This window comes from Lissotriton helveticus, chromosome 3_1 (genome assembly GCF_964261635.1).
Source record: "Lissotriton helveticus chromosome 3_1, aLisHel1.1, whole genome shotgun sequence".
Classification (NCBI taxonomy): domain Eukaryota; kingdom Metazoa; phylum Chordata; class Amphibia; order Caudata; family Salamandridae; genus Lissotriton; species Lissotriton helveticus.
In genome coordinates, this window is record NC_136061.1 from 845,620,908 (window position 1) to 845,644,029 (window position 23,122).

Sequence of the window (23,122 nt, forward strand, 5' to 3'; positions counted from 1 at the left end):
TTTAGTTTTGCTATCCTATGCTTTATTTTGCTATCCTATGCTTTGTTTTGTTATGCTATGCTATGTTTTGTTGTTTTGTTATGCTATGCTTTGTTTTGTTGTGTTTTATTATGCTATGCTTTACTATGCTAGGTTTTGTTATGCTATGCAATGCTATGTTTTGCAATGCTATGTTTTGTTATGTATGCTATGTTTTATTATGTATGCTATGTTTTGTTGTTTTTTGCTATGTTTTGTTGTGTTTTGCTATGCTATGTTTTGCTATGCTATGTTTTGCTATGCTATGTTTTGTTATGCTGTTTTGTTATGCTATGCTTTGTTATGCTATGCTTTGTTATGCTATGCTATGCTTTGCTTTGTTATGCTTTGCTTTGTTATGCTATGCTTTGTTATGCTATGCTTTGTTATGCTATGCTTTGTTATGCTATGCTTTGTTTTATGTTATGTTATGCTGTTTTGTTCTGCTATGTTTTGTTGTATTATGATATGCTATGTTTTGTTTTACTAGGCTATGTTTTGTTTTACTATGCTATGTTTTGTTTTGCTATGCTTTGTAATGTTATGCTATGCTTTGTTTTGTTATGCTATGCTATGTTTTGTTGTGTTTTGTTATGCTATGTTTTGTGTTTTGCTATGTTTTGTTGTGCTGGTGAAGGTGTGTGAGGGTGAGTGAGGGGGGTGTGAGGGTGAGGGAGGGTGTGCGAGGGGATGAGGAGATGTGAGGGTGAGGGGGTGTGAGGGTAAGGGGGTTGTGAGGGTGAGTGGGTGTGAGGGGGAGTGAGGGGTGTGAGGGTGCGGGGTGTGAGGGTGAGGATGAGGGGGGTGAGGGTGAGAGGGTGTGTGAGGGTGTGTGAGAGAGGGTGTGGGGGTGAGGGTGAGAGGGGGTGAGGGATGGTGTATGAGGGTGTGAGGGGGTGGGGCTGAGAGTGAGGGGGTGTAAGGGTGAGGGGAGTGAGGGTGTGAGGGTGGGTGAGGGTGGCTGAGAGGGTGAGTGAGGGGGTGTGCGGGTGAGGAGGTGTGAGAGGGCGTGAGGTTGTGTGAGGGTGAGGAGGTGTGGGGGCGAGGGTCCGAAGTAAATGGTGGCAGGGCAGACATCATAAGACAGAGAAGAGACTGGTGGTGACTGCGTTGGTCAGTTTCAGAATCAGTAGAGGCAGTGTCAGCACCACAGTCTGCGAGGAATCAACGTGTCTAGAGGCAAAGCATAGCGGATGTAGCATTGCAGCTAGCAAGTCGAGTGTTTTCAAGCTGAGTGTCCCTAGAGAGATGGCAACACAGCAACAGCATTTGAGGAACAAGGCTACTGTGAACAAGCACGGTAGGCTTTCACTTTCATCCAGAAACAAGCTCTCGGCATTGCTGTGGCTGTGGCGGGGGCGGGGGAGCGGGAGCCGTTCCTTTCCTTTGAAGTCTGATGTGGGGGGCGGGGGAGTGGCAGCCTCTGAAGTCTGATTGGGGGGAGCGGCAGCCTTTGAAGTCTGATGCGAGGCACAGACAAATGGTGGTGTGACGTGGTGGCGTGCACGCGCATAGATCACATGAACTGTGTCTAATCCGCAGTTTTGGCAGACTTTTCGTACTGCTTACTAGAATCTCGCCACAATGCTTACGCATTGCTTCAGCGAGACCTAAAAATAATGTTGTCCACACCCTCCATTTTTTGTTGCTTGGCTGAACTCTAAACCATGATGATCTCATTTTTGTTAATTGTATTAGAGGTATATAGTACACAAGGTCATTTTCAAAGGTGAGAGGCCTCATGAACGAAATTAAAATTGCTACACAAGCTGCATATGAAAAACATAGTAAAACCAGCCCAAATGGAGAGCATGAAATGTTCCTTAGGCAATTATCGAGAATACTACCCTTTAGACACATGGTGGATCATCTTAAAATTAACCGCTTGCTGGTTTCTGTCTAACCAAGACCTGCATTGTGCTAGTCTGAGAGGTTTCACGTTAAAATGTCCTGCATTTAATTTAACTTGTTTCTCTTCAAGAAGAGAATTATTCCTAAATTCCGCTATGGATTAAAACACCCCGCTTTGTGTCCTGTGATCTACTAAACAAAAAAGATGCCAGACAGATTTTATTTTTTCATTTTATGTTCCCACTCAGTCAAAATGTACTGGAGGGTAATCTATTTTATTTTAGTTTTTTTGATTTTTTGAAAAAGCATTCATCACATTAAAAATATATGTCATCAGAAATAGTCATCAAACAGTGAAAAAATTACATAAGAAATTACATAGAAACAACAGATGTGCAATTCTGTGCAATAGTAAACTGTACAAGTGCTCAAAAGAAATATGTGTAAGTTGATACAGACAACACGAAACAATACACAATCATATAACTAATGATACATTCTCATTAGGAACCAGTCCTTTCTGTTGGATAAGAAAGACAAGTGGGCCTCAAATTACAGGTGAAAAAACTGCCTGTCTTACTAGAGCCTAGAATTAAGAAATCTAATTGGGGGGTTGCACCACTGGGGAACACACACTGTGGATTTAAACAGCCCTAGTGGCACCCTTATTATTTTTCCAGGCTCTGTGTCACTGGTATATAGTTGAAATGTCGCTCGGGTAGATGTAGCTCAATTGGAGGTTGCAGTATAATTGGGGGTCTCTCGTGTGGCGTATTTCTCAATATAATGGCGTGTAGACCGCGGAGAAAGATCATGCGCGGTCTCCTGACATAAGGCGGGACCAGCCTGAGCTGGAGCCGACCGGCACGGTGACGGCCAGCACCCGAACCCAGGCGTCTCTCAGTTGGTGTCTGCTAGGAATTATTTCACCAATCTTAGTAAACCAAGAAATGACGAGCAGTCAAAACGATCTGTTCGTTGCACTCAGTAGCGGCGTTCAGCTGAACGCCGCTACTGAGTGCAACGAACAGATCGTCTACACGCCATTATATTGAGAAATACGCCACACGAGAGACCCCCAATTATACTGCAACCTCCAATTGAGCTACATCTACCCGAGCGACATTTCAACTATATACCAGTGACTTATCTGGTCACTTTCAGTTTTGGCATCTGTCCAGTCCATGTCCTGAGGAGAACCCATACTAACGTGGTGGTTCGAAACGCGTTGACACAGAGCCTGGAAAAATAATAAGGGTGCCACTAGGGCTGTTTAAATCCACAGTGTGTGTTCCCCAGTGGTGCAACCCCCCAATTAGATTTCTTAATTCTAGGCTCTAGTAAGACAGGCAGTTTTTTCACCTGTAATTTGAGGCCCGCTTGTCTTTCTTATCCAACAGAAAGGACTGGTTCCTAATGAGAATGTATCATTAGTTATATGATTGTGTATTGTTTCGTGTTGTCTGTATCAACTTACACATATTTCTTTTGAGCACTTGTACAGTTTACTATTGCACAGAATTGCACATCTGTTGTTTCTATGTAATTTCTTATGTAATTTTTTCACTGTTTGATGACTATTTCTGATGACATATATTTTTAATGTGATGAATGCTTTTTCAAAAAATCAAAAAAACTAAAATAAAATAGATTACCCTCCAGTACATTTTGACTGAGTGGGAACATAAAATGAAAATCTAAAATCTGTCTGGCATCTTTTTTGTTTAGTAGATTTGAGTGGTCCAAGCCAGTACAGACACAGGACCCAAACCTTTCCCCTTTGATTTGTGTCCTGTGAGGCTGGCATGTTTGAAATTGAATCAAGGTTTGGCCTTTTAACAATTATAGAATGGATTACCAATGTCCCAGTGAGCCCTATTCGGCAGAATAAACGTTATCATTTCATTCATGCTTTCCTGAGGACTTCAGAGAACAAAGTGCAGTTTAAGAAAAATCTAAAAACGGAAACAGTTTCCTTTTATACTGTGGAAAATTATTTTGTGTCCCTAGCAGGAAGAAAATTGAATAATCCTGGTCCCTGATTAATTCTTCTCTTATAGCCTTTCTCACACCACTCCTTCCTCCAAATTGGGATGCTGATCTCCTTTGATGGCCCGAGAGAAACCAGTGGTGAGCACGGGAGCTGGACCACTCAGTGTGAACAGTTTCCACAAAGCAGATTTATAGGAAGTAGTTGTACTGTTGATTTCTTGTTTTCAATCGGGCACAGCCATTTTCGTTTTTAGAGATTGAGAAATATTTAGAGAAGTTTGAGGAGGATAGAGGACATCACAGATGACCTATCCTTTTACCCTTTTTTAATGAAAACTGGGAATCTTCCTTCCTTGTGTCGATGGAACGGAGCGCCAGTATAGAAATCAACTGCCTAAATACCCACATGAGAATAGGGCACCACGAACTTTGGAGCATATATAAGCAACACCGCAGCACTATCATCTTGGACACTGCCTTAAAAGACGTAATTCTGTGCTCTTCCCACTGGCCTGTCTGGGTGACCTACCTTTGGAGCAACTTCCTTGTCTTGAGCTGCGCTGGCAGACAGGACATTTTCTATACTTGGGACTTTCAGATGGCGCTTGAGAACTCTCAAATATTACACCTCGATGTGCACAGGACGGTCGATGAGTTGAGACGGTCGATGCGTTGAGGCGGTAGGTGTCCTTTTGGAACAAACTGCCGCTCTCTTGGATGGGTAGACTGGCAGAGTCCAAGATGATAGTGCTGCGGTGTTGCTTATATATGCTCCAAAGTTCGTGGTGCCCTATTCTCAAGTGGGTATTTAGGCAGTTGATTTCTATACTGGCGCTCCGTTCCATCGAGAACTTCCAGTATGGATTCTTGCCCCGGTGCAGAAAATGATGGACAATATGTCCTTCCAGGCATGGGGGGAGGGAGGTTGTGAACAGATGGCTGACTTGAGGTATGGAAAGCTAGAAGAGGATCTCAGACGTGGAGGGAGCTTTGTAACACATTACTAACAGCTGAATCAAATGAGAACAATCAGTGCTTCCAGCAGGTACCCCCAGTGAACCGTATCAAAGGCTTTTTTGAGATATAGGGATACCAGGGCCAGCTCCTCGTCCCTGTGTTGTACCTCGTGCAGGACATGGGTTAGCTGCTGTATGTTCATACCAGTATTGTGACTGGGTATAAACCCACATTGGTCCCCATTGATCAAGTGCGGCATGTACGGGCGAAACGATGCGCCAAAACTTTACACAATATTTTGATGTCTGCATTAATCAAGGTGAGCGGTGATAGGCTGCCAGGTCCCAGCTGTCCCCCCAGGCTTCAAAAATCTAAAAATCTCCCCTTCCAGCATGGTTGGGGGCAATAGTCCCCGCTCATACGCCTACTCGTATACCTGGTGTAGGGTCTGAGCCAGCCTCTTGACTGCTAAAATTCTGACGGAAATCTGTCCACGCCTTACGGCAGCGCCCACAATATTGAAACTATTTTTTTTTTAAACAGGTTTTATTAGAAACAAAAGCAGCAATAAAGACATTACATCGACAGCTTAGGTAAATATGTTCAAGAGATTGCAGCATTCGCTTCCTTATCATTAATCCGGTAGAAGCCCTTGGCCGCATATTCCAACAATTACATGACAATCATTGAAACCTATTCTTAATTCACAGACAATAACTGTGAACCTGTATTTAATTTAACAAAAATACCCATTCATTCTATCCGCCCTTCTTGCTCCTTATGCGACTTCACCCCCCCTACAACTCTACACTGTTGCAACCCTGAGCGTCATCACTGCTAGGCCACATCCTTTCCTGCTTACTGTTTGTTTTTGTTAGTTTAACTCTCCCATTTAAGAGTTACAGATGAGCCTGCTCTCAGGTCTTTGTGCCTGTCCATCCCCTGTCTTCCAGAAGCATCTGCCCCTCCGCCCCTCCGCCACACCCCCACCCTACTCAGTTTGACTCTTTGCTTCCTTTGTTTGGCATTTGGCGTGAGCATATTTAATATGAGGTTATTAGTCATCTAAACCACCACATCAGAATGCCTCAGCACTGCCAAAGACAATACTGCTGGCGCTGCTGTCGTTGTGTTCTGCTGTTGATCTCAGAATAAGCTTATTGACCCACACCAGTGAATTGTATTTATTAAAAGATATTAGTTGATAATCGCTGGGTTACTTTATTGTCCCAAGCTGTGCGAGAAAGGAACATCCCAAAATAAAGCGCCATCTTGTACTGCAACAATGTGGAAGCTGGGGATAGGGCCTCTTTGCTGAGCCGACTGCAGTAGAAGAAGAGCTTAGCAGAATCCTCACAGAAGGTATGCTACTATTTAACTATGTGGGACTTCACATCACAGTTATTACATAGGGGTTTTTACCATCGCTTTTTGAAAGAATTGGCAACAAGAGGTCTCCCAGATCACGAAAGTGGTCTAACGAGTGGAGACTAGGTGGCCTACGGCCCTGCGTGGCTTTCAGTTTTGCATCTCTTTGATTCTTCTTTTCAAAGAGCTTGGAGCGTACAAAGTGGCAAGCAAACAATTTGTGTACTCAATTAACATATTAAATAATATGTTCCACCCCGCCTCCTGTTTTCTCTAGCCTCTAGTTAGCTGTTTGATTCTTCACTGAGCAGGATACTGGACCCGGAACTTGCTGGTGTGCCGAGGAGGCGGGTGCTCCATTAAAACAGCAGCAGCTGGGTCACATTGTTCTGGGCCTGGCACGGCACCTGACCAAATCAAACAGCCATCCAGGTTCTATCAGTTACAGAGCCAGGGTGATTAGAAGGCACAGTACAGACCTGCACTGACCTGGGGGAAGAAAGCATAATACTGCTGAAATAGAAGTTACATGGAATGGCGCACGTTTCTAACCCACATTCCACACATTCACTCTGATTTAAATGAGTCCTAAGTCATCCCTTCTTTAGAGTGTACATATGTGTGTTGAGTCAGCTAGATCCTGTGGATTCGAACCTTAAATCACATGATTATCCGACCTTCAGACTGAATGCAATGTGTAAGTTGCTGTCTGGTGATGAGGCTTGCAAAACAGGACACAGTACAACTTGTAATCCATCCCTGCAGCCCCCAAAACTGGACTTAATGCTGCAGGTAGGGTCTATAGAACTGACTTACTTTATGTAAACTTTACTTTATGTAAATCTTTCAGAACTAGTCACAGTTCTGCATTCAAGTCTTTGAACACAGGACACAATGCTGTAGCCAAGGCCTCAAGAATTTACCCCAGTACTACAGGTGAGGCCATTAGGGTTGGTCAAAATGTTGCCAGTGATGCTTCAGGGACTGCACACATTGCTGTAAGTGAAGCCTCAGAAATGTAATTGCATACTTGGCTCCCAGAAGTGATACAACATTTCTCATGTGGCTGCCAACGCTACAGGCAGTATTCTAGATGAAGTCGAGCGATGCATCACAATCCGCCAAGAATGCATTCAGAATTAGATCGATTACTTCAGATGAGGTTTCAGAAGTGGACACGATAAGAAATGCCTGATTGTTCAGTAAGTTAAACACTTAAGCTCAAAACCTGGAAGAGCCAACTCAGCCTTCCTTACCTCTGAAGTACTGGGTAACTAGAGTACCAATAAATTAAGTTTTTTACAGTTCTTGGGCATGTCAAAGGTGCAGTTTGCCATATAAAAAAACAATGATCACTTTAGAAGTGCACACAATTCTCTACATGAGGCATCACCCTTGCTGTGCATGCTTTTAAAACTTTTCTACTGCTGGGTTTTCACACTTGGCACCTCAGCATTCTCTTTGTTCTCATTGCTGCAGTCTTCAGCTTCTTGTTTGAGGGGGGGTGATATAACTCGCCCGCTGCTGTGGCCTTTCAAATATCAGCTTCCATTCCTTGAGCTGCTCTTCATTGCCCCAAATACTTGGCTTCACATTTGACGGTCTTAAACCCTAGTTGCCAAACCACTAAAGTAGGCCGAGTAAAGACAAGTTTCCGGAAGCCTGAAGGTGAGACGGAGAAAGATAAGAGGCCAGATCTGTCCGTGTCATGTAGCTTGCAAATTTGGAAACGGACAAGAAGTGTTTATTTAGTAATTAACATTTCTCAAATTTCATTTCTGTCCAAGTAATTGAAATGTGTGGCTCAATGGTTAGAGCGGCAGACCCTGATGCAGAGGTCTAGCCCGGGACCAGGGTTCAATTCCCCGCCTCGGCGGGTCTTGGGCTCAAAAAATTCCACGGACCTGATAATTCTCGCCTCGGTGCCTATTCCAATCATGGAGTCCCACTCTGCAACTCTGGGCAATAGCTTGCTTAATCTCCACAACGGCCCCCACATCGCTAAGGATGCCTGGCCTCCACCTTGGGGGTGCCCAGGAGTGGACACCTCACAGGGAAAGCCAGGATGGGTTCCACAGCGGTATTCGTACAAGCGCCTTGAGACCCTTGCGGGTGACTAGTGCGCTGTACAAGTATCAATTTACATTTACAAATGTACTCAACTAAGCCACAATTGGGGTTATGTTTGACCGCTGGATGCCTTTAACACGTTTTCTTTGTTTATGTTTAAAGCTGCAGTGCCTGTGGATTATGACATCCACGCATATGCCCCAAAGGAATTGGGGTGGGCCTTCCAATCGGGGCAGCACCGCTTTGTTTTTGCCGTGTTGAAAGTCTCCCGGGAGCTCCGAGTGCAAAATCCATTTTTCGAATCCTTTTTGCATACAATGTGTAAATCGTAATCTCTTCCTGATATGCTGGGCACCCTTCACTTGTCTCTTGAACTTTGCACGTTTTATAAAAATCTCTAAAATTTAAATTTTCAACTATATTTTGTGCTTGTTACTAGTGCCTAGCCTCGTTTGAAGGCAGCACACTGTTTTGGCAGATGAGCAAGCTTTGGCACAGAAATATACAGTGATTTTCCAAAGGTATAAAAGATCGAGTTAAAACCTCTGTTTCCGGTTTCTTTCATTTTTCCATTGGACTACAGTTCCTTCTTCACAATTTTTTTTTCTCCAAGTTAGATGTCAGTTGTACAAGAAAAACGAATAGCCATTCTGCATTTGGATATTGTTTCTTAGTAAAAGAATAAACGTTTTGTAGATTTTGATTTCTCAAACTGCTAACTTGTCCTGATTGAGTAGTGTCTGTATTTCCTTCTGCTCCTAGGTTCCTGTTGCCGGGCCTGTACCACCTCACGGCAGAAGATGCCCCACGCAGTATTCTGATCTCCCAGGGACTGCCAGCTCTGCTTTGTGAGTACTTCCGGCTGAAGTGGGAGTTGTTCTCCACTGCACAGTTGCCTCCATCCCAGGAATACAGCCTGCAAACCACCTGTGGCATTTTTCTCAACCTTGCCATCACCACACCAGATTTGATCAGGTAAGCTGGTGTAAAGCAACCCGAGACCATATGAGGTGGAGGATGACCGCCTGCGGTGAGTCTGGCCCATAGTCACGGTGTGCATGGCTGTTGTGCGAGTTAGGAGTTGTGGAGCTAATCATAATATGCGACCTTAAATGGTTTTGGTTTTACTCCGTTACCATTCTTTATTTTACATGAATCTCATTGTTTGTTTATGTATAAGTTGAGGTGTTATAGCCAAAGCCAACCATAACTTTAACCGTGTTTATTTCAGTATCCCAATCCTCAACTTAATGAAATATAACTCCTTTGTATATAGACATGCACAGAGGGGACATGCATGTAATGCAACGGCAATAACGTCTCCTTCCCTTGCCCCCCACCTCACCCCTTCACACCAGACCAGTTGAATTCCATGTAGAGACTTTGTAGGCAATAGATCCCAGCAGTGCATCAATCAACCCAACACACCAAATCATATATATGTATTAAAACAATACCCTTTCAAGGTTAGAGTGATGCATAAATTATGCAAAAAAAGAAGCAGAGATCACTGGTTAGTTCCCAAGTTTAGGCGGACAGCAGCTCCTGTAAGAGCACCCTACAACACCACTGACACTTTGAATTTGCTTGCCTCAAATGTCAGTTTTTTTAGCTAAGTTTTAAGCATAGAATTAGCATAGTGCCTTCCAAATTGAGCTCAAAAGGGACAAAGTCTTTTGCCATTTCTACAGCAACATTTGTAATCATAGGATTAATACAGTGCCATCCACGCCAAGCTGTAAAATGACAGGCACAGTATTACAGCTTTGTACTAGTGAAATACCATCCAAGCCAACCTGTAATGAATAAAAGCAACCCATGACACGTGGTTTGCTACCATTATAACTCTTCAGGGAGGTTTAGCTTTGTCCAGACACAAGGGAGCACTCCGTATTAGTCAAAATAATACCCTTTCGGAGTGATGCATAAATTATGCAATAAAGAAGCCGAGAACTCTGGGTTATAACTTGGCATCTCAAGTAACTATAACGTGCGCCCCCGCCATGCACAGTTTTCTCATCAATAATTTTACAGCAAATGTTACACTGATATTATCTAAGATGTAATGACTGATTCAATATGTGGGAAATTGGCGAAGTATGACACGGGCGCAAGCCATAGTTACCTCAGAGCACGACTGCCTTAAACACATAAATAGAAAAACCTGCTTTTTATTACATAATCTCATATTGAGATTTTTTTTCATTTTTTTTTTTATTCCAGAAAGCAGTAGTTACAATATTTCCTTAAGAGAAAACAACAACAAAGAATAAGAAACAAACAACCAAGATCAAGCAGTGTACCAAAATAAATTATTATTATTTTTTGCCTACTATCAGCGGGCCCCAAACTAACCGGCCCCTGACCTGCCATTTCCAAATTGTACACATGGCACAGTCCGGCATACCATGCCTGATAGGTTGGAGGATCCTCATCCTTCCACTTTGACGCAATCATTCTACGATAAATAGCTATTACCATGAAGCAGAAATAGATTTGGGGCCGTGCTAACTGTAAACCTTTATCAAAGCCAAATAACAATATGGTTGGTGTTAGAGAGACGTCTGCCCCAAATTTTGACCTAAAAACGTTTAAATCCCCTCCTTTAATACGTCCAGTTTGCAGCAGTCAGAGAACATGTGGATAAAACCAGCCGGGCCCTGATCACACCTTGTGCATTTGTTATCATCCCTTTTTCCCCATGCCCAGAGTTTTGCTGGTGTAAAGTAAAGCCTAAAAATAGTTTTAAAAATCTGGGCTTTAAGGTTAGCCGATAGAAATACTTTCTTGGATAATTCTAATGATCTGCACAGATCTACGTCCGGGTTGTCCAGTTTAGTCGCCCACCCACTTTCTACTCTTGCTATGTCATCCTAATTAACCTCCATCAGCATAGCGTACAGATCCTTTACTCTGGCCTGTTTTTTCGTTGGGTAGTCTAAAATCGGGATGAGGGCAAGGTTGTATGTTTTTTTTTTTTTTTATTATCTCACTAACTTGTGTATATTTAAAAAGTGTTCCAGAGTCTAACCCATATCATTCCTCAAGTTCCTTAAATGGAACAACCCCATTCATTTCCATAATATCGTCGATTTTATTAACTCCTGCCTTTTCCCATATTCTGCTTATTTTGTCATAAAATGGAGCCGGAAAGACTGCGGAGCCCCATAGGGACACATATCTCTGAATTCTGGGAATTTTCAATGTTTTACTAACTCTCCACCACAAATTCCAGGCTGCTCTTACGGTCTTAAAACATGTATTTTTTTTATAATAGCTACCCTCAAGTTGCCTCAATAATAAGCCTGGTGCAAGATTCCTAACTACTAGTTCATAAATTGATGGCGGGGTTCCGTTATCCAAATCTATTATCATGGCCTGATCCCAAACTTTTGGTCTAAATAAGGTAGTCATATGCTGCAATATTACAGCCCAGTAATAATGTAGTACATTATGGACTGCCAGCACCCCTCAGTGTTGTGGTAAAACCATTAATTTCAGCGACCTCCTGATTTTCTTATAACCCCATATATATTGAGAGAACAGCCCATCTACTTAAAAACTAAATTAGCATGTCCCAAGGGTATGCACCGAATTAAGTAAAAAATCTTAGGAAACATCGTCATCTTTATGACATTAGCTCTTCCAATAATGGATAGATGTAGATTATCCATTCTCTTCAAGTCTCCCCCCATTTTCCTTAAAAGAGGAGCCGAGTTGATTTCCCATATTTTCCCAACCTCTGCTGCAATAGTTACCCCTAGATTCGTAACTGATTCCATCCTTCGGGAGTCCTGAAATTGCGTGGTCCCAGTACAGACTATTTGTGTTTTGTCGGTATTTAAGCTATAGTCTGACTTTTCCCAAATTCTGAAGCCAACATTTCAATCCTGGCTATTGCCCCTTGTGTGTCCGGGGTAACATCTGCGATATTGTTGGCGTAGGCTAGAACTTTGGTAGTGTATCTCCAGACCTTTACTGAATTAATTACATTATCATTCAACAGAGATCTAATTAGGGAGGTCTATATAGAGCGCGAATAACAAAAGGGAGCAGGGACACACCTGCCTTGTACCACGTGTGATCTCAATCCTACCCGACTCCCTCCCCATTAGAGTTGTATCTTTGCATGAGCTTGGACATACATAGCTTGAATGGCAGTTAAAATGTGTGGACCAAAGCCATTAGATCTTACATTTTGCCACAAATATGCCCATTCTACTTGGTCAAATGCTTTCTCCGCATCCAACAATACCAGAGACATCTGTGTAGCCGTGGCTTCAGCTATATCCGATAGGGAGGTTACCCTTCGGACATGATCCGTTGTTCCTCTGCCCGGTATGAAGCCATGTTGCCATGGGCTCACTAGTGTCCCGATTATCTTAGATTATCTTAGAGCCATACATAATCTTGGAATATAGTTTCTCATCGGTGTTGATTAATGATACTGGTCTGTATGAGGCAGTGTCCTCAGCGTTCTTCCCCTTTTTCAAAAGGATCACTATGTTGGTCTCCTGCCACAACTGGGGTGGGACCCCCTTCTGTTGTACCGCTAGAAATTAATCTAACATTAGCGGCGCAAATTCTGGCTGTAGCACTTTATATATCTCCATAGGGATTCCATCTGGGCCCTCCACTTTGCCCGGGGCCATCGTCTGCAATGCTTCAAGGACCTCATTCAGGGATATGTCTTCTAGCTCTAGCAGCTGAGGGGGGCCATTCCCTGTTGCTTCCTCTGTTGTCATTGGCCCAGAGCGATATAGATCTTGATATAAGTCTGTGAGTATATTTAAAATAACCAGAAGATCTGTAGATATCTTACCTTCTTTCCCTCTTAGTTTTAAAATACTTTTTGCTGCTGCTTTTTGCCTCAATCGGAGTGCCAAGTGCTTCCCCATCATCTCGCCATATTCGTAATTATCCCGCATATCTGTGTGGAATCTCTCGGCCACCCTTTTATTAGGGATTTCATTAATGTTCGCCTTATTCCTGATTCTATGTCAGGACTAGAGGCCAGGATTATGCCTTCTTTCTTCACTTTTATTCCATTAGCAGCACGAAGGTAACAAAAAAACTACTTTTCCCATGAACCATAGGGAAAACGTAGTCAAAGAAACAATCATGACAACAACCAATCATGCACAGAGACCATGTCCAATCAGGGGCAACCAGCCCAATATAGTCCTTTGCTAGTGTCCATTCTCCCTCTTTCTTCGCTGCTCCGCATCAAAGATAAGTACTCTCCAGTTCCTTTGGGCTGTTTAGTGCTTGGGATTGTTATTGATGTTATTATATGCTTATCGCTATTTTGTACTGTTGCATGCGTAGGCTTTATTGCTTTCCTGGAGAGCGTTCGTGCTTTGCTTTGATTCTGAGGTGTTTTCACCGTTCGCTTCACATATTTTCTGTCAGTGCTTTTCTCGCTCGTCCCCCATCCCCTTGGGGGGCTCGCGCAGCACCTTCGTGTGCGTTTTGCCTCGTTTTCTCCTTGAGGCGCCGCGGGGTTGAGGTTCTCCTCCTCCCTGCGCGGCGCGGATGCAGGCTTGGCTTCTGTGACCTCCCGCCACCAGAGGGCGCGGGAGGCCGTCTGAGATGCGACGCGGTGTTTGATCTCTTCAGGGATTCAAACACTGCGCGCCCGTCTTTTGTCTAGAAGCCCCGGTCTGAGGCGTACGCCCGTGAGGGTTTTAGCAGCAAGGGCGGCTGTAACTACTGCTTCTTCCACGCTTCAGAGGTTCACGCTCCAGGGCCTGTGTGGTTTAAGGCAAGGCTGTGGAGTCTGTATATTTTTCAACAATAACGCCTCGGGTGAGGTCTTGTATTGCCTGCCACTAGGCTTCATAGGGGACAAGGCCCAGACCGGAGAGCACCCCTTTGGCAAGGGGGTGAGTGCTTACATTAGTTGCTGCCAGCAGGTGTCCCCTGGGGCTAGAACCCTGCTAATTGCGGTATTACCCTACCACCTTTGAATTCAGCTGCCACCAGCTTTCCTATTCATACGGCCCTGCCCAGGCCTGTAAGGCTGCCATTCCTGTACCTTTCCCTACCTACTTTCAGTCATGGAATATTACGATGAATACCCCGAGGAGGAGGATTCCCTTGCTGAGATGCCCTTGGGATATGCCTTTTATGACGCTGTCGATTCTTCCATTTATCAGGCTGTTGGCCAGGCTATATCTCCCTTGGAAGACAGACTATCCCGCCAGATTAATGATGCATTCTTGCGCCTTGAACAGCGCATTGGGGCTCCCTCAACGTCAGTTGCCCCTCCTGGCTCTGTCCTGGTTGGTTCCCCTCCGGCCAAACGTGCCCGGATTCCTGGGGTGGATTCAGACGCTTTTGAGCGCCTACGTCAGGCTTTTTTGGATAGTCTGGCAGTACAACCTATTGCGCCTCTCCCCCCTCCTCTTCCTTCAAACTCCCAGCCTAAGGATCCTAACACCTCTGGTGATCCTGATACGGACCCAGGTCCTTCTGGGTCTTGGCCTCCCCCCGCCCAGCAGTTCCCCCTCCAGTCACCTCGGACATTTGCACCCAAACGATATTGTTCCTTCGCGCTCTTCGGAGTGGGTCCCAGGGGAGAAGGTGGTCGCTTATGTGTTAGAGCACATTCGCCGTCCTTAGGAAAAGGAAGCCTGGAATTGTTTGCGGGCGGAATGTCCCCGTCCTTCCTTGGAGGGTAAAGTAGCCCTTAGCCCGGAGATTGACCCCAGGATGCATACTTTCCTTCAGAAGTGTATTCGCGATCCAAAAAAGGGGATCGATAGGTCATGGAGAGCTTGCCAGGACAAGCTTCTGGATGTCCTCGGCCCAGCTACAAAGATCTTGGACATGGCCGAGGAGGCCAAGGAGTCCGGCTCCACTATTTCCCCTGACATCCTCTCTAAGTGGGCTCAACGAGTTGTTATATTCTTGGGCAATGCCAATTGTGCCCTCTCCACAGAGCGCCGCCGGTCCCTTCTCATAAAGATCGACCCGAAGTTGGGTGACCTCATGGACTCTGAGGCTGGGGCCGTGGCTCAAGGAGGTGTGTTTGGCGAGCCCTTCGTGCAGGAGCTCAGCAAATTCGTAAACACCTTTACTTCCCTGGATAGGGCACGGTCAACAATTCGCAAGGTTTTTCCCCGTGTTTTTCGCGGGGCCGGCCAAGGCAGGGGTCGCTTGGGCGGTTGAGGTCACCAGCAGGGTAAGCAGAAAGGCTCCGAACAACAGCAGGACCAGTCCCGCTTCTGGAATATCTATTTTACGAGAGGATGGAGAGGCAAAGGAAGAGGATTTAGTGGAGGTGCCTCCAATGGCAACCCCGGTGAGTGTTCACCTTTCTTCCCCGTCAGAAATAGGGGGGCGGTTGGCAAGTTGCTACCAGGCTTGGTTGTCTCTCACTCACGATTCTTGGGTTCTCCAGACGGTCAGGGGGTTTCAAATAGAATTCATGGGGTCTCCAGGGCAACCCTCACCTCCTCCCCCCCCCCCCCCCCCCTCGTCCCATTCAGTTTTCAGCTTCAGATGCCGCCCTTGTGGACGCAGAGGTCGCCTCTCTTCTGCACAAGGGCACCATCTCCCTCTCTGTCCGCCACCCGGAAGGGTTTTTGAGCAAAATTTTCCTAGTAGACAAGACAGACGGCGGCAAGAGGCCTGTCATAAACTTAAGCGAATTCAACGAATGGCTAGTTTACCGCCATTTCAAAATGGAGGGCATTCGCCTCTTTCGAGATGTATTACGCCCCGGCGACTGGATGGTCCGCTTGGAACTCAAGGACGCTTATTTGGTGGTCCCATTTTTCCTCCACACAGGAAGTTCCTGCAGTTCACATGGGGAGGCCACGTTTACGAGTTCACCTCCCTCCCGTTCGGCCTCTCGTCGGCGCCTTGGTGTTATACAAAGGTCCTCAAGCCTGCGGTGGAGTTTTGAGGGCCAGAGGGGTCAAAATTATTGTGTATTTAGACGACCTCCTCTTGATGGCTTCGTGCCCTCGTCGCCTGGAGGCTCAGCTTCAGATGGCTGTAGACCTCCTACAAAGCCTAGGTTTTGTGATCAACAGGGACAAGTCCTTGTTACTGCCGACCCAGTCTCTTAACTTCTTGGGATTCGTCGTCGACTCAGCGTCCTCTACCTTCAGCCTCCCCGCCAGGAAAATTTTCACGATCCGTCACGAGTTGCGTCGTGTTCTGGCCACCCACCAAGTATCCCTCCGTCAGATTGCGCGGGTGGTGGGACTTTTGTCGGCCTCGATTCAGACCATCTTTCCGGAACACCTGCATTACAGGGCTCTGCAGCGCCTCAAAGAATACTTCCTCCTGAAGGGGTACATTTACTCTCACATGGTGGCCCTGACTCCCGAAGTGAGAGCCGAGATTCGATGGTGGTTAGACCATATGGAGGCCTGGAACGGGCGCGCGTTCTTTGGCTCTACCCCAGATCTTGTGATAGAGTCCGATGCCAGCAGGCTCGGCTGGGGTGCACGCTGCGGGGATTCGTCCACAGGAGGTTTGTGGTCTCCAGAAGAACAGAAATTACTCATAAACTGTCTGAAGCTTATGGCAGGTTCCTTTGCCGTACGTTGATGGACGAAAGACTTAGTGTAGTCCTGCGTCCTCCTGAAGATGGACAACGTTTCAGCATCCGGTATGTGAACCACCTGGGGGGCACCAAATCAAAAGCCCTCTCAGATCTAGCAGCACGTTTTTGCAGTATTGCCTGGGCAGTCAGATCTCGGTCACGGCAGAGTACCTGCCGGGTCGGGACAACTTGGAGGCGGACTTCCAGTCACACCACTTCCGGGACTCAGCATGTGGATGCTGGACCGAACCGTCTTTGCAGCCTCGAGCGATCATTGGGGTCTTTCTGAGCGGATTTGTTTGCGCCCCGTCTGGACCACCAGCTCCTCCCCCCCCCGGTTCTTTAGCTGGAGGCCGGACACCTCTGCTGCGGCCACAGATGCTTTTCTCCAGGATTGGAGTCTGGAACAGGGGTACGCTTTTCCTCCATTTGCGATGATCTCGCGCTCTTCGGCTCAGATTCGCAGGCAGGGGGCAGATCTGGTGTTGATTTCCCCCCTGTGGAGGTCGCAAGTGTGGTTTCCATTTCTTCTGGAACTTTCTTGGGCTTTTCCAATCCTACTCCCCCCAGTTTCCAGCTCTTCTCATGAATCCGGAAGGGAATCCTCACCCGCTACTGTTAGCGGGCTCTCTGTTTCTCATGGCATGGCGGATTTCTGGGGCAGATGGGAAACCCCGGGCCTTTCAAGAGAGGCTGAGGACCTAATTTCCAAAGCCTGGGCGGACAGTATAGTTAAACGATACCGGTCCGCATGGGGCAGATGGTCCCGTTGGTGTCTGCGACGGGGTTACGATCCCTTGGTCGCCGAAGTTGTTGCTGTGGTGAATTTCTTGGCGCAGCTAGCTTCTGATGGCCTTGCTTCCCGATCTATAAATACATTTAGGTCAGCGATTTTCCTCTGGTCATGTTCCAGTCAGTGGTACCCCGGTTGGGGAACACCCCCTGGTTTGCAAGCTCTTACGGGCTGTGCGACTGTCCTTGCCCCCTGAGCCTCGTTACTCCTCCCTCTGGGATGTCAATCAGGTTCTGAACCTTTTTCTATCCTGGCAACCTAACCGGTTTCTGTCTCGGAAGGATCTTTTTGCAAAGTTAGCTATGCTCCTCTGCCTGATTTTGTGCCGACGGGTCTCCGATGTCCGGGCCTTGGACATTACTGGAAGGATTTTCTCTCCTGAGGGAGTAACCTTTACCCTTCTGCGACGCACTAAATGTCATACCAGAGTTATTTCGTACCCGAAGTTGTATGTGGTTAAAGGTCTCAAGGCGTATGAATACATGACTGAGGAATTCCCTCCCCCTGGAGAGCGTCCTCTACTTATTTCGCTCCGGAAACCCTTTAAGGCAGTTTCCTCACCCACGATTGCCAGATGGGTTAGCTGGGTTATGCAGGAGGCAGGCATAAGTTTGCGGTATTTTGGTGCACGCTCGCGGAGCAATGGCCTCGAAGGCATTTGGATTGGGCGCACGCCTGGAAGATATCCTTAATGCGGCAGATTGGTCTTCAGACTATACCTTTAAGAGGTTCTACTTCAAACCAGTTCTAAATATGGCGCAACTGGTTGTGGGCAAACTTTGACCAAGCATAATCCTCGCCTCCAGTCCTGACATAGAATGAAAAATTTCCTAGCTAACGTAACAGAAAGTTTCAATTCTATTAAGGACTCGGAGGCGAGGATTATCCCGCCCATCGCTCCAGGAGGAGATCCCTCCCAGTAAGGTAGTAAGTAACAGTTTTCCATGGAATATGTTTCTGCATGTTGATTGTAACTGGTTTACTCTGTAATGAGTTGGTTCTGTGTTCTCTGGGTAATGTGTCCCTGTTCTCTACAAGTTCTGATGCCCAAAATCAAGATGTCTGAAGAGTGTGGACCAGCTGTCATTGCGCTCAGAAAGAGGAAGAATGGACACTAGCAAGGGACTATTTTGGGCTGGTTGCCCCTGATTGGACATTGTCTCTGTTCATGATTGGTTGTTGTCATGATTGTTTCTTTGACTACCTTTTCCCTATGGTTCATGGGAAAAGTAGTTTTCTTGTTACCTTCGTGCTGCTAATGGAATAAAAGTGAAGAAAGAAGGTATAATCCTCGCCTGCGAGTCCTTAATAGAATTGAAACTTTCCGTTACGTTAGCTAGGACATTTTTCATTACTTTTAGCTCTAATTGTGTTTTCTGGTCTATCTGTTTTTGACCAATTGCTACCATATGTAGTCTTTCATAATTACTCAATTCCTCAGTTAGTGCATGAATTTCAGCCCTCTGTTTTTTCCTGTAAAAACCCCCAAAACTTTTTATCTCGCCCCTAATTCCTGCTTTAAAAGTATCCCAAACAATTACTCTCGATGTACTAAATCTATTAATATAAAAAAAAAACGGTATGGTCCACGCCCTGATGTGATCTACAAAACCTTCTCTAACTAATAATTTTTATCAAACGTCGACCTTGTGAATATTTTATCGTATGTGGGGACCTCAATATTGATCACCAATGGGTTATGGTCCGACAGGATCTTGGGGAGTCTCTTAAATTGTGCCCCCTCCTAAAATGAGGCAGAGGCTCAAAAATAATCAAGTCTAACATATTTTCTGGGAGGGCATGAAAAGAATGTGAACCCCGGATCCCCTGCCTTTTTACATGCCCAAATATTTACCAGCCCATGAGTAACCGAGAGTGCCTTTACTGCTTTAAAAACTTGTGGTTTCCCACCCTTACACCCACCCCTGAGAGAATCCGCTGAATCCAAATGAATGTTAAAATCGCCACAAATAATCAAGGGCATTGGCCAAGAGGCCAATTCAAGCTCAAGTTCTATAAACAAATCTGCATCATCTATATTTGAGCCATATACCGTGCAGATTGTAGAGTAATTTGGAATGTGTGCAATATCCCACCTGCCCCATTTATCGGACTTTGTTTTCTTAATAGGTAACATCTGATTAGATACATGTATAGCCACCCCTCTGGTGTTAGTAGACTGCGATGAGTAGATTACCTGGGAATACCCTGGGATGATATTAATCCCTCTTTTCTGCCAGGGGATGCGAGTCTCTTGCTGACAGATAATATCGGCCCCATGTGCTCGCAAGACCTCCCCAGCCCTATTTATTTTGCTTCTATCATTTAGCCCCCCGATATTGATTGTTCAGATAGTCAGCCTACCCATATTTGTGGCTACCTTGGTTTCTACCTTTCGCTTTAGACCGCGTTTTTAGATTCCTTCTAGTAAATCTGGTACACCTCTGTCCCTGTACCCATACATTGCTTTCCTGGATTTTCTGCATTTAAACCCCCTCCCCTCACCCCCCTACTTGTGCCTCCCTTTCCTCCCAGCTACACGAAGCAACAGACCCACCTAGGTCTGTGTTTGTGATGAGTGGTGGTTCCCTCCCTCAGGTGACATATAAATACAAATTATAACTTTATCTCTCCCCTATAAATTCCTAGGCCAGTGTAGTCTAGGAGCTTTTGTGATTCTAGTTATTTTAAGAAATCATCTCCCCCCAGTGTTTAACCCCTTGCCTGCGCTGAACGTTCCGCGCTAGTGCGGAATGTTCTATTGCGCGGGCGGGGCAGCGACGTTCAACGGATGTGCGCAGCACTACCGAGGTAGTGCACGCGACATCCGCTGACCGTCTGCAGCAGTGGTGGGGTTAAGTACTCCTTGGCCTTGATCTCAGATGTGAAAAATGTAGTTTGATCTTTCCATATTACTTTCAGACGGGCTGGGTTAAGGAGAAAGGCATGTGCTCCTTTCTCCTGAAACTGGGAGATCATCTTCTTTCCACTGTGATGTGGCAAAAGTCTGGTCTAGTAAACAAAGAAAAACCATCTGCCGCCCGCTGTGCCTCAGGTCTTGCCTTCTCAAACACATTTTGTCTCAGCAAGTAGTTGCCAAAGTACACCAGGAATGCCCAGGGTTTAGCGTCTGGGCGAACTGGCTGCCGAATATTAAACGGGACTCAATGTGCCCTTTGTACTTCCTGGGGCCAGTTCCACCCTTCCAATTCTGGGAAGGCTTTCTCCAGAAGCTGAACCATGAAGAGACGTGCATCGGATCCCTCCTTCCCCTCCCGAATACAAAGAAAACATACTTTTTCTTCTTTAGCGGTTTTCTCCTTCCTCCAGTTTCCATTGGATGTCCATGAGTTGGTCCTCGTGTGCTTCAACTTGCCCTTTTGATCCCGCTATATCCACTTCCAGAGCAGCTGTCCTAGTTTCTAGCTCCGTCATCCTGTCGCTAATATAATTACAAGTTCTTGAAAAAATTTTAACAGCTCCCTGTAGTTTTCGTGTAGCGTTTTGGGATCGTTTGCTTTCCAGCCGGGCTTCTTCCCTATGTGCCATTACGTACTGTAGTATAGATTCCAAGGTAGGGGTTGGCATAGAGGACCCCAATGCCGCCTCTTTCACATTTGGCTGATTACTAATCCCCACCAATTGGTCTCCCGTAGAGTAATCCCATCTAAGATCCATATGCTTAGGGTTATCTGTTCTCCCCGTCCGAGGGAACGTTTTCTGTGTAGAAGTGAGTATTTCCCGACCTCTGGCCTCCATATCAGAAATACTCTCTTTCTCACTTGATTCAATATTGGACCCTAAATCTGAGCATGTGGCATTTGAAAGGGAGTAATAGTCATTTGCCTCAGAATCGTTGCCCCTCTACCTGCCCTCCAACAGCGTCCTGTGAGGCTTCAGAGCACCTTTAGGCTCTTTCAGTGTCCCCTCTGGTTTCTGTGCACTACGCGCCGCCGAGGTTTCCCTATTCTGTGAGGTATTGGCTTGAACCAACTCTCCCGTATCCTCCATGCCATGGGTGATCGGTACCGTATCTTGGGCTTGCCCCGCTTGCAATGTCTGACCCCCATTGTCCCCCTTGGATCCTTGAGCATGCATCTTTATGGCCTCCAAGTCCCCTTGCTCCACATTCACCCCGTGACCTGCTGGTGGCTTACCGGTTAGATTCTGCATACTCCCATCCATTGAAGCCGGGATGTCAGTCTGCTCTATTGCCTGGCCGGCAGCGGATCCTGCTCCAGCGACCCATAGCAAGACGATTATTGTGGCGGGCCTCGGCGGCTGGGTCTGTGCGCCCCTCCCAGTCCAGGGGATTCTCCGGCCGAGCCCTTTGCCGGCGTCCTTGGGCTGGAGGGGCGGGTGCACCCTCCGTGTCTGCCAGACTTCACTGTGGGGACTCGTGGGAAGTGGTTGCAAGGGTCCGCCCTTGCTTTTTGTGCCTGTTTTAGGAGCCATATCTTCCGTGCAGGTAACCTCGCCGCAGCCGCCGCTCCACTTTGACACACAGGAAATCTCGCGTTCGAGACTTTGACCGCCGTCGATCAGTTGTTCTGCAATCTGAACCAGCGCCGACACCCAGCTCCTCAGTTCTGGTAAGATCCGCTCTGTCTCAGTGCACTTTATTGCCCCTTCTTGTTTCCTTTGTAGCCACACCATTCAAATCTTCTGCATCCTTATTTCATCCTAATCGCCCAGTCACCGAGGGAGCCACCTACGGCCGACTTCACTCGGCCGCCATCTTGCCTCGCCCAGGCTCATATTGAGATCTGACCAGATATTTTAGGGGTCAAATAGAGAAGGGCCTCGTGGTGGTGACACTTAAGTCATGCAAAGGATTTTTTTAAGTAATATGATTCTAGCCAATAAGGCACTAGTTAGGTGATTGCTTTTTTAAATGCACATATATATTTATAGTGTGATTAAATGCCTTAAATCTTTTTCCTAATTATTTTGTTGAAATTCATATAGGTTTTCTTGTAGTTTCCAGGATTTTTCTAATTTTTAAGCTGATAAACATGACAGTTGTTTGGGCCATATGATAAACAGTATTGCTGGATGTGGACATTCCCTTGATTTTGGGGATGTAGATTAGTTTATACTGCTTTTTGTTCCTTGAATTCTGCATCAATTTCCATACAAAAGTGTGGAATGTTTCAAATTACTTTCGCAGTCTTTCATTGTGGTAAATTTGCATCTGGTGCTAATTTCATATGTCTTTCTGTAGATGTCTTTGTTTGCATTCTTTTGCACGTTTCCATTGTTTTTTCCACTTACTTCGAGATTAAGATTAGAAGCATCATCAGGGGCGGAGCCGGGCCAGCGGCCAAGATGGTCGCACGAGTGCCCGGCTCCGCCGGCTCTCCTCTCCCGCTGCCTGAATACCCCGTCTGCCCCGCACATCATCGGAGCCTCATGTGTCGGAGGGGGTGCCAAGTGGATGTGTTCGCTTCTGAGCGCTTTCCGCGCTTCAGGAGCGGAGTTACGACTATTTGTGTCCCTGGCCAGAGAGAGAC

General features: G+C 46.1%; 1 protein-coding gene across 1 annotated transcript in view; it reads left to right on the forward strand.

The window, feature by feature from the left end:
• The window catches only part of NCDN (neurochondrin), a 109,138-nt gene that overhangs the window by 52,137 nt on the left and 33,879 nt on the right, over nt 1–23,122 (forward strand). The window contains exon 5 of the mRNA XM_078681146.1: nt 9,019–9,231. Within this exon, the coding sequence (XP_078537272.1) occupies nt 9,019–9,231 (213 nt within the window). The remainder of the gene's footprint in view (nt 1–9,018; nt 9,232–23,122) is intronic.